A 12,604-nucleotide genomic window follows, 5' to 3' on the forward strand; every position below is an offset into this window, starting at 1 on the left:
CTGCAGTCTATCTATTTGTGGAGAGAGGCCTTAAAAAATATGCTGATATAATCTGTCATATAGAACAGCAGTTCGAGCAAGAAAAAAGTTAAGCAAGGGGCTCAAATGGAAGGATTAATTAGCATAATAACCACATGGTGTGATGTGTAACCACAAGGTTGGATTTAATATCTGCAAATGTTACTTTAAAATCTCAAAACTGAACTTCTTAATAGCTTAATATGAGACCTTCAACTGCAATTATTTGGAAATTTTAAACGTGACTAAACTGTTTTGTTAGCAGGGATGGTCTTTCATCTGTTCTCATGAGTGCACTTCACCTAAAGGCATTTTAAATAGAAAGCAGATAAGACACAAGGATACAAGAGTGACCGTCATACTTTTGGTTGAAGCTTTTTTTTTTTAGTGTTAATGGGACTGATGCTCACAGCACAAGGCCAGCACCACCTTAAGAAGTAGGGGGGCACTGTCAACAGAAAGATGTTTAACGAGGGAGAGAAAGAGATGAAGAGAGAGACGCAGAAAGACTGGAAGAAGTTCAGTACCATGGACAGCGCACAGGAGCGCTGAAGAGGAGACGGCAGTTGGAGCTTCGCACATTCTTGTTTGCCTGAACTCCGAGGGCTGTACTGTACCCTACAGTCACAGACGGTCAGTCCCATCCTGTGCAAGTGGGGACCCCACTTTTTTCTTCTTTTTAACCGGGAATCGCTGAACGAGGAGGCAAGAGCACTGCGGAGAGGAGTGCGTTGCGCTCGCAAGCGCATTCCAGTCTGTTACGGCGCGATCCTTACTTCATCTCTTTGTTGGAGAGTGAGAGGCACACACGCACAGGGAGAGATAGAGAGAGCGAGAGAGAGAGATGCACATACAGTGGAGAGGGAGCAAAAGAGGCAGTCCGTGCAGCCAGGCTCCAGTGCCAGTCCTCTGCTGCGAGATAAGTGTGAGGGACCGACTACTGTTACCAACTCCCTGCTGTTTCCTTTTTCTCTAAGTGTTTTCTCTCCCTCTGCCGTTGTGCTGCGTCCACTCCGGTCCTAAACATGCACCGGCACTGTCCTGCCCGAGGACTGACGTTGTTATTGCCGGTCGCGTTGTGGATTTTCAGCCTTTTCAGCGCTGATGTGCACGGAGCTTTACCAACAACCCGTAAGTTTTTTTTCCGCCTTTATTTTGGATGTGTCTCCCAGCGTTGAGTGTGTGGCTGTGGTTGGCAAGCAGATCGAGCTTGTGTGGGGCATGGGTGGTGTGTTTATCGGCGGGGCTGCAGGTATCCCACCGAGTTGTCAGCTTGTGGCTGGCCGGAGCTCAGGAGTCCAAATCATTGAAGAAGAAAGAGGGTTATCACCTTCTGTAGACCTAATACAGACTACATCCTCTCGATCGAGCCTAGATTTCAGCGCTGGTTTAGTGATTTTGATCCCTCGTTTCAGGGCGTCCAGTTAGAGCTGGGTTATTGACATTTCACTGTGGTGGTTTGCTTTTTCTGTGAATACCAAATTCTTGGAAATAACCTATTGTAGACACTAACCTTTTTACAATCATCTCGCAATTTTAAGTACATTTAATTTGTTAGAGATACTTCGTGATTTTCAAGGATTAACATCATTGACTGTTTGATTTATTTTTGGACAATTTAATTTTTCTGCCTAAAATAATAATTTAAAAAATCTGAAATATTGCACAGTCTTACAATCATGCATTAATGGAAGGTCAAAGTCTACACTGGTAACCCAACATGACATATTTCATATTTACTATTCTTGTACACTCTTATACAGGATGTTATAACGAAGTTTCTATGAAGTTATAACGTTTTATATTTTATATTAAGTTTTATTAGCCTAGTCTTTCCAAGTTTACCAAGATTCTTGGTCTTCTTAGAGTAACATTTGGTATTCCCTGACTAAAGTTGAGACTATTTAATTGTATTTGTTTGGTATACATAGATAATTTGTTAAGGCCATAAAATAACTTAAATCGATCCATATTTATTAAGTCCATAGCTGATGGTAATTGTGTACTCTCAACTCACAAGTTAAGGGGAAAAGGCTGTTCTGGTTGCGCAGGCTTTTTTTTAAAGATCATCTATTTGGTTGTACTGCCCATCATAAAGAAACACGTCAGTTCGGTTCTGTGTACTGGAATCGTTCACACTTGGTTCGGTGTTATTCCGGTGTCGCTGGCGGTGACTGAGCTGGTGTGACCGCGTGAATGATTACCCGGCGAACGGCGGGGCTTCTCGGGTCCAGGCTGATTGTGTCCAGGGACGCGCCTCATTAATCACCCCGTCCGACAGACAGCAGAGATGGCACCGCGAGCCGTTTTCGCGCGTGCGTGCGCTGAAACGTTTGCTTGTGTGCGTCGATGAGTTTTACAGAAGAGAAGTTAGAGAAGGATAGCAGTGCGTTTCTGTTTCACGAAGTTGAATTTGATACTTGATAGATGCCAAAACACTTCATCACATACAACTATGGAAAGCAGCAGTTTACATTTTATGAAAACTACAAATCAAACCCTTAAAATTATCCATATGTCACCATTCTGTAATAAATGATAAATAGCAGGGTGCTCAAAGCAGAACCACCATCAAGGCAGCAATCTATAGTACTATAGTTTTTTTATTTTTTATTTTTTTATTTTTTTTAACGCTTTTCTATATTGGAAACACCACTTAACTACCAAATATTTGACAAAAAGGGGAAAAAAAACTTTTTCATCAATAGCAGAAAATATCACTTTTATGACGGTATGGTAACATGGTATCATAACACTAAGAGAAAGTGAAACAGAATATTGCTTTCAGGTGAGTCTGATTTGGTCTAAATTGAATGGGTTAAGTTCAATGAATCCTGGAAATGTTTTTTTTTCTCTCAAATGTTTTTTCCTGCTGACAGACAAAAATAGAGACAACCCGCACAGAAAACATAAGCTCCTTTGCGGTGGCAATAATAACCATAATTCAACTGTAATATCAAAGGATTGGGGTAGGATTGGCAAGATAGAAGGCAGGAAATAAAGCGAGTGAGTGTTTGAGAATGACAGACATACTAACAGCATGTTGAATGGGACCGCCAGTTCCACCTCTGAGCTTAAATCTGAGTGCTGACTTGATCCCTCCTTGGGGAGAGGTTTCTGAAACACTGGGGGGAATAGACAATGTCATTGTGTCCAATGATCTGAGGCATGGACTGAAAATAATAAAACATTTCCATTCTAACAGGGCAAGCAAACTCAGACTCAAAGCCAAGGAGTCTCCCAAATCCAATCAGAGATGAATGAAAATGCATGTTGCACTTTTGTAGATGTGTTTTGTGCATTTGTATATTGAGTTATGTTTGTGCATGGCTCTAAAAAGTAGTAATCCAGGGATTTTCTCCAAGGAAAGCCTAGCTTAAAGCTTCCATCAGTTTCATGTTGCATATCAGTATCATTTCAGATCTATTTTGACCTCACAGTTTGTCCATTGTTGTTCATCACTCCCTGTGTATAGAACAGGAAGGGTATTTTTTTTACAGTACATCAACAGCAGCAGTGAGTGAAAAGTAAAGGATGTCAGTGGCACTGTTTGATTAAATGAAGTGTCGGCCTGATATAGAACCTGATTTCCCTTTTCTTCTGGCAGTAATCATGACGACTCATTGGACACAGACATCAGTCTGGTTGTACCTCAGTTAAAACCCCAGTGCTGATTTAAATCAACATTCATGTAAATAACCTATTGGTTATACAACATTTTGCAGAAGTGAAGGCTTTCCAAGGTGACACATTTATCAGGCAGCCACCACCACACATTGACATAGTGCATGTGCAAAAGGGTGAGCATGCTCAGAACTCTCTCAGAAAGTGTCAGCATCATCACAGATACAGCGATCGAAACTAATATAATATGGCTCCTTTACAATAAACTTAGGTAACTTTTTTGATTATGGTTTGTATAATCTGACATCAAATAATGGCCATGGGGCTGTGGTAGAGTTTCAACCATAAGGTTGACGGTTCAATCCCCAGCTCCAGCATCTCCATGTCCGATGTGTCTTAGGGCAAGACAACTAACGCCAAGTTAACAACCTCCGCCATCAGTTTGTGAATGGTATGTGACCTGCGGTGTGCATGTACTTTCCATAGTATGATGACTAAAAAAAAGTGCTATCTCGACTCAACTTGAACTTTATTTGTTTCCAAAGGATGATTTGTATACATATACAATTTCAAGTCCATCTTCCAAATGTGAATTTTCTCTGTAACTATCTGTTACATTAGCCTCAGTGAACTAAACAGTTTTTTTTCCTTTCACGGCACAATTTGCTGTACTTCAACTTCTTTTCATGCACTACACTGCAATGCTATGCCTTTCAAGTCACTTTAATACCACAACATGAAACAAGAATAGCATTTAGTTGAGTCCCTTTGCCAGCACAAATGATGTACGTTGTGTTAGAAGCATTTGTTATTTATATTTCCCTTGGGCCTCACTGAAGGAGGCCGGTTTGTCTGAGGCTACTTTGTGAAAGTGGCTTATTTTAAGATGTAATGTGGATGATCTGCTGCAAACAACATTATTCTGGAATATCCCCACACTCCTACTGTACCACAGTCACACCAATGAAAGCATTCTGACACATTTCTTGCAAATGAGTCATAACCTCTAATCATATCATCAGGCACTGTTTGAAAAATGTCAGGCAGACATGCTATAACTTTCCTTCAGCCAACGCAGAGGTCAACCTGAACAATTCTTGTGTCTTCACTTTGTGTGGTCTTGTGTGTGATGTTTAACAGTGGGAGAATGTAATAATTGGATTAGGGTTGGAGGAAACCGGCTGTTTAGGCTTAGATTAGATCAGCTCAATATGTCTTGTTTGGTTTTGTCTGTTCCTAATATTTGTACGTGTACACATGCCTGTTTATGGGTTTGTGTGCATGTCCATTTATCATGCATTGCGTCAAGTGAGTCAGAGTTTGAGAACAAGGTCTCGCTGTCAATTGCACTTCCACTTTTCTCCGCTAACTCGTCATCCTCTGTTTAAATTGCTCTCTTCCACCCGCTTGAGTCTTCTTAATCGCTCCTTTGCACTCTGTCCTTAAAAAATATATAATCTCCCTCAACTTCATTTCCTAACTCTCTTCCAGCTGTTGCTCTCCTGCCTCCGTTTCTGCCTCAAACAGAAAATGTCTTGCTTTTTGTCCACTTTCCCATCTCTAACTTAACCACTGGTTATTCTTATTTCTTCTCTTTACTCATTTACTCTCCTTCCTGTGAGTGTTTCTCTCATCAGTTGATTACAGTTATTATTATATATTATGTATTTCCTGCCCAGTCTCCTGCACTTTTTCTTGACACTTTACGACCTCTAATTCCGTCTTTCTCTACTTGGCTCTACTGTGCTTTTATCACCCAGCCATTATTACGTTTCCCCCTCCTTTATTCGATGCCCCGTCTTCACAATATGTCCCGTCTTTTTCTCCTACTGATCACAAACCTGTTAAATAAAAAAATCTCACTCATCACTCTTAAAGGGACTAAGGTGATACATCTGCTCATGCAAACTTTCAAAGCAGCACCCATTCTGTCCGTGTGTTGTGTGTGTGTGTGTTCACTGTAACGACCACACTGACGTGGAACCCAGCCAAACGGACCCTACCCTTCTGCAATGTCCTTTTTTACTTCCATACAGCTTTTAATTTTTTTCTTGCCCCATCAGCGTATGAATATTTTAGCCCACTGAAACAGGAAATCATAACAGCCCTTCTGAGACATAAATGCTTGACTCATAAGTCACATCTTTCTGAAAAAAACCCTCTATTTTCTGAGCACAAGGCAGCAGAGGCACTTCATTTCACAGCAGCACAAAATAAGTGGTAAAAGATTTGGCTTGGAAAGAATAGCTGAAAAAATTTCAAAGGAATGCATTATGATAAAACAAGCTAAAAAGGCCTTGAATATGGCCATTTATGCTTGTTTAAACATGCAAAAAGCTACAAATGGCTAAAATATAAAGAAGCGCTTTGTTTGATTTCCTTTTAATGTTTTGGATTTTAAGCATAAAAGACATCTCGAAGTAAAAAAGAAAAAATAAACCGTCAAAGCACCATGACTGTTTTCGTTTTTAGATTTATTCTCAGACCGCGGTATCAGTCTCTTTGCAGAATTGGAATGTCAGTCTCTGAAGTGATGGTACTGCAGGGCTTTCTATGTTTCATCACGGGAGCATGACTGCACTGACACAAATGTGCTCTGACAAGTGGTGCAGCGTAAGTCCCTTTACAATTCTGTCATGTAAAAGCGCACACTCACACACATGGGCCCACATCATGCAGCTCACAAATGAGATCCTCCTCTGGTCTCCTCATGTTGAAGTGTTTCAAACTTCACATGCATTTTTTTTAAAACTGTAATAATGAACTGTAGTACAGGTGCCTTTTTTGGTAACTCTGCATGTAGAGATACAGAAATGTGCATATTGCTTCTTTGGATTTTCCACTGTGACTGTGTGTGTGTGCATTTCTGAATTATAGGATCTGAAAGTTATCCTATTGGAATGTGTTCCCATTAGGACCCGTCAGACTCTGTCCACCTCGTTAGACAAGTGACTCTGAGATGGGGAGCGGGATAGCATGAAAGGAGGAGCAGAGAGAGAGAGAGAGAGACAGTTAAAGAAAGAGGCGGCGTTTATTACAGCAGATAGACGGATGAGGAGCGACGGCTCGAGGGAAGGCGGTCAGGAGGCGAGGATTCTCTCTGACACTTTGTCATTTAATATTACTGCTACTGTTTTCATCTGATGCTGCTTCAGAGGGCAGGCGGTCTGTGAGTAAGAGAATGGACCATGCTGTCACCTGATCCTGCAGTTCCCATTAGAAGTACCTGGCTTTTTCTTACAGCTCAATTAGTCATATAATAGCCTACATACATGCTCTTCAGTTGATGTGAATAAGCACTTAAGTTCACTTACTGCACATAATTAGACTTGGCCTAATGGTGTGCACATGAAGATTGAGGGAATACAGGATGGAAAAAAAAATCATAACATGATGCTCAAATTAAATGGAAGTGAATATAAATAATGAGATCTGCAAAATAAAATCCAAAATTCATAAATATAAGGTTGTAGCTTTTTAGTAACTTACTTTGCCTTTTAGAATCTCCTTAGCTGTGAACTGGCAGGGATGTTCACGTTTATAAATCAATTGAAAGTAGTGTTGAGCAGAAAAAAGTTCCCAATCAGCATTGGGAATGTAAGAACACTTGAATAATGTTACATTTTAGCCTTTGAACCTTCTTAGCAATGACAGAAGATGCTCAGAAGTGAAAAGAAGCACTATTCTATACCTAAAAGTAATATTCAAACCAATTTGACTGGATAATCCTGGACAATTTTGATTTCGCCGTTTCCAAAGCACTCAAAATAATTTGTTCTTGTTTTTAGCAATGCTTGTTTGATTATAATTACTTACACTGCACTCCTTTTATAGGTTACATGTCATTTACGGTAACACTTGTTTGTGGTTTCACTACAATGTTTGTCCTATTTCGAATGTTATCCGTGTCATCTTTATCAAGTCAGGCGACAGAGAAGGATATACTGATGCTGACTGGACCTGAAACCAACTTGACTAAATAACACAAAAAGACTCCATATTTATCTTCTACGTGATCTGGCTGTAAGATTAAGAAAGGCCCAAACGTTTCCCAAAACTGTGCACAGTGAAGAAGAATTATTGAGCTTTAGAATTAAATGTGCTTTAATGCAGGAAGTAAAAAGAGTTAAAGCTTTGGAAGTTAACCTGTGCCACATGGTCAGAGTCAGAACGACAGTGTCAAAGTGAAACTGGGCAGAGATAGACACCATGTACATGTTTTTGGACTCCTTTCAGTGCTTGAAAGAGCATGAGTGAGATTGTGTTGTTTTGTGTCCAATATCAAACAATGAGTCTGTAATGCAACAGTGAGGAGACAATCATTCCATCCCACAGCCAGATACTGAATCCAAGGTGCTGCTGTGGTGCCAAACTGTGTAGTCAGGTGTTTCTCCTGATATTTAATGCATTGTCTTCTTCTCCTTTGTAAAATGTTGTAAATGTACTGATGAATGCATGTATTTCTGTGCAACATTTTGTTATATCTAAAGAACTTTTCAGAACATGCCTCCTTTTCTGTTTTGGTGTAGATTAACGCACAATGCATTGATTGAATAACTGGAACTGGATTTTAACTGTTGATCTGGTTTGAGTCTAATACCAGTCATTGATTGATTTTTTTTTTTTATTTGAAATTGCTGGTTTGGTAATTGATACGGATTCATTAGCTGAGAGTTGTGGATGAATAAACGATATAAAACCAATATCATAACTGACATGGTGTTTCGCTTGAGTTAGATTACTGACTTTGCTTCTCTCATGAGAGCCTTTGATAGCTGCACATGCCTGGTAGTTTGACGAATATAGGTATTACAAAGAAAAACAGCCTTAAGTACATCATATTAGGGGTGGCAGTTGCTCAGTCCATAGGGACTTGGATTAGGAACCACAGGGTTGCCGGTTCAAGTCCCGATGCCGATATGGAAACAAGTTGGTCTGGTAGCCAGACCAATTCTTGTGCACTGCCTTGAGCAAGGCACTGAACCCCCACGAGCTCAGGGGATATCTCTCCATTAATGCATGTCTACAAGTCCTGCTTGTGCATGTGTGATTCAGGCCTGTGTGTGTGTGAGAAGCATGTCTCTAAAATAATAACAGAGTGCAGCCCACAATTTCCCTCTGAGATTGATTAAAGTATATCAATAAACATGAAGTAAATACATTTAAATGTATTGTATGTTCAACTGTCTCACTGGTACACACACACCACGCACGCACACACACACACACACACACACACACACACACACACACACACACACACACACACACACATCCATATTCTATTCATTGGTAAGTCCAACTGTGTCTTTGTCCTTCACTCTTCATCTCTGTCACTCCATATGTACAGACAGTAGACATCCATTCAATGTGCAAAAGTAAACGAGAGAAACCTTGTGTTCATGAGAATGTGCATACTGTATGCACTCATCCCTTCATGCCATAACGGATGTTAGAAATCTAGCCACAAGCTCATGTCGAAGAGTGCTGTGGAAAAGGGCATTGTGCAACAGCTACTGTAAGACAAATGGCATTACTCATAGCTTTGCATTCTATTTGATTTTGAAGCTGCTTGAATAGCCCATACAGCCTGAGACTAAATGAATTAATCTTTGCAGTACTTCCATTGGGGGGGGGGACCTGCTGTATTTTCTCTATAGAGTGAGGAGAAGCCGCAAAGCAGAATTGGAATATACTGTAGCCAGCCAGGAAATCATTACTTGTGTATCTTTGTGTGTATCTCTATTTTGGTAAAGTGATGCTCCTATGTCTGTGTGCATTTCCTGACACTGTGCTTGACTTTTTTGCGTAAGTGTGTTTCTCTTTTGTGAAGTTGCATGTATTGTTTTCTCCTGTTAAGATTGGAAAAACTGGGTCACAAAGGTTCCTGGGAATAAAAGATTTACTTTGATTTTGAGGGCAGGCTATATATCATCCAACTGTTGAAGTGTACTCACACTACGCATCACACATTGGAGCCAGACCACTGCACACACTTTCTAGTAGAATCTGAAACCTTTAAGAAGTTGCCAAACACTAATATTGGTGCACTGAATTCCATGAGTAATTATTCAAATGGCTGAAACTTGTAAAATTATATTTCCCTGAGACGACTCAGGAAAGTACGACTCCTGGAACTAACACAATCCACCGGTCCCAGTTGAACCAACAGTGAGCAGTTGTTGCTCTAGTTTTTGCGATGTGTCTAGCTCTGTCGCTACCCCTTGGCCCCCAGCTTCCATTTTTTTGGTCAATTCAACATTCAACAATCGACATCAGTGAAATTAATCTCTCTGATTGGCTGTTCGGAGGTTTCATTTATCTCCAGCTCTCGAGAAAACCCCCTTGATCTTACCGCTGTAGTATCCATGCTTTCGCCTCTTCTCATCTTTTTCCATTAAAGACATCAGGCTGTTTAACTTTTTATCAGGCATTATTCTATGAGTAGGCTACATACAATACGAGTGGTGCGTCACAGCGGTGTGAAAATTGTCGTCTTGTGTTATAACCATGGGCTGCCGCTGCCTGCTGGCATGGACGTTATTTCCTCTCACACAGGCGCAGAACGTACGTGGTGGTTTCCCATTGGCTGTAGCCTTTGCGGTGTGTTCAATTGCAACTTTTTAGCCATGATGTGAGGCAACGCCTAAGGTGGCCTTCATTGCCACAAGTTCTTTGCCATCTGCTTGGTATGTCAGGGCTTTTAGAAAACTCACAGACACCAGCCTGTTAGTAGCTAAACAACTCTCATCACGTTACACAGTGAACAGCATGATATGGCAGATCAGTATAATTTGTTGTGCAGTTTTAACTTTTGTTTTTTGTTATCTTTCAAATTTTTATCTGTCTGATTCTGGTTGCACACTGTGCCTTGGCTGAACATTAGAAGCTGCCTTCTGAAAATGTTGTACATTGTGCTTTGCCAATAATAGAGCAGAGATAACATTTCTGTAAAATCAAAGCCAAGGAAATTCACATATTTTGCCATGTCAGGTTTCAGAAAACAACATCCCCTATCAAACCAGAGCGACCAAATAATAATTTTCAATCATGTTATTTTTTACTTGAAAATACAACAAATTCAATAGACAAGCACTGTAGCCTGTTAAGTCAAGCATGCAGTCAAACATGAACATGTAGGCCCACAAATAGGGAGCCATCATGTTGCTTTTCTGTAACTAGAAGTGAACACATTTGGACAACAGGCCTGTGATGGAGGGATAAGCGCTGGTTGCAAAAACCAAGTTATCAAACAGAAACTTTGAACAAGTGGATAATTCATTAGTTAGCGAATTATCTATTATGGAGGGGGATTTATGTGGCCAGCTTGAAGTGACACTCAAGGAACTGCATTTTGTTTTGCATGTTCTTCTTTTTCACGACTGTAGGTCTCTACTTGCTTGTGCTTCAGGGTTTAAGTATGTGTACAGTCAAGTGCAGGTTAGCTCAGTTTGCTTAAATGTGTGTACTCGAAACATCTTGGACACAGTTTACAGTGTAACAGAAAGCTCTGTTTCGAACCAAGAGCAAAACAAGATGGCTGAGGTTAGATGTGGACGTGGTCCATTAGCTCTGCACTCAAGGTTCTGTTACAGTGTGAGCTGAGATAATAGTCAGACAGGGGTCACTGCTTCTTCTTGTGTTGTTCTTACACCTGTCTTCCCTCTGCCCACCTCTATATTTTTACTTCCATTGTATCTCTTCTTCATTCATTCCTGTCATACCTTAGACTGTTTTATTCACTCAGCTTGACTCTTACACAACTTGCACTCCATTTTTCTTTAATGTGTAATGCCACCTTGTCTCTGTCTCATTTCATATCGCTTTCCCATTCATATCCTACTTTATCTGACTTTTCTCAACCATTCTGTCACGTCCTTTCTTGCTATCTGTTCCTGCTGTTTATCATCTCTTCTGTGTGAATTTCTATCATTTCTCATATCATTGAAAGCAAGAGGGAGGTAGTGAATTCTATCTGTGTCATACACCACGGCAATTCACAGTGCTTTGCAAAATGTTTTATTAACTATTTAAATGCATTTACAGTCATCTTGTATTCCTTAAAACAAGAGATAAATGTCAACTAAAGGTGTCACAGTTAATGCTACAATAAGACAACAACGTTTAGATGGGTGACTTTTTAAGGAAAGAGGAAAAGGTGTCTTATATTCCTGTTTCTCATGCTCTTTGATCATTATCATTTAAAAAGTTCCTTTGAGAACAGAACAGTACCCTGTATTTGATTCCTGTAAGGCTTGCTTTGGTTCTTTCTGAACAACCTTACCTCTGCAATTACAGACCAATGTACTGTGTGCTGCCGCAGCTCGGACTTTCTTACATCTGGAACTAAAGCTAACAAACGTGAAACTTGACTTATAAAAAATTAGGCCTTACACTCTTTAATTCTTTGCAGCCATCCCTCCTTTCATGGCCAATGTGCTCTCCAAAAAAGAATCCTAGTTAATCCTGCGTTTAAAGAAATGAATATATGAATATATGCTGCATGAGTTTATTACAAATAAACTACATTTTTAGCTGCAGTCCGAGTCAATGACAGTTTTTAAAACATTTACAGAATGAGTTCAGTAAATCCTTTAGCAGCTCAGTGGATTCATTTAGAATTGCATTAATACCTAGTTTAACTCTGTAATCACAAGGGCACACCATTGAAATTCACTCTGTTACATTTCTATAAAGTGATTTATTTATTTATATCTGTGAATTGTTTTTAATATCATGACTTAGAGTGACCAGCAGACAGAATGAGCTTTTATTGTCAGACTTCTAGTGATGAAATGATGATGGCCAACATCGTGGGGATTACGGGGTTGCTGATCGCAGATCAGTTTCAGATCTGTAATCTGTCGGGGCTGTATGGGGATTCAGATTGAGTACATGCCAAAGAGAAATGTTGCCACTCACACACTGCATGCATGCATGAACACACAAAAATAATCAAACT

The 12,604-nt window shown here is 40.1% G+C and overlaps 1 protein-coding gene across 2 annotated transcripts in view; it reads left to right on the forward strand.

Moving 5' to 3' along the window:
• The first annotated feature begins 424 nt into the window (after window positions 1-424).
• Window positions 425-12,604, forward strand: part of LOC306835012 (contactin-associated protein-like 2) — a 214,968-nt gene continuing 202,788 nt past the window's right edge. For both annotated transcript variants that reach the window (XM_079361381.1, XM_079361382.1), the window contains exon 1: window positions 425-1,149. In XM_079361381.1, coding sequence (XP_079217507.1) covers window positions 1,044-1,149 — 106 coding nt within the window. In that variant the 5' untranslated portion in view covers window positions 425-1,043. The remainder of the gene's footprint in view (window positions 1,150-12,604) is intronic.

This window comes from Symphodus melops (assembly GCF_947650265.1).
Source record: "Symphodus melops genome assembly, chromosome: 14".
NCBI classification, from domain to species: Eukaryota; Metazoa; Chordata; class Actinopteri; order Labriformes; family Labridae; genus Symphodus; species Symphodus melops.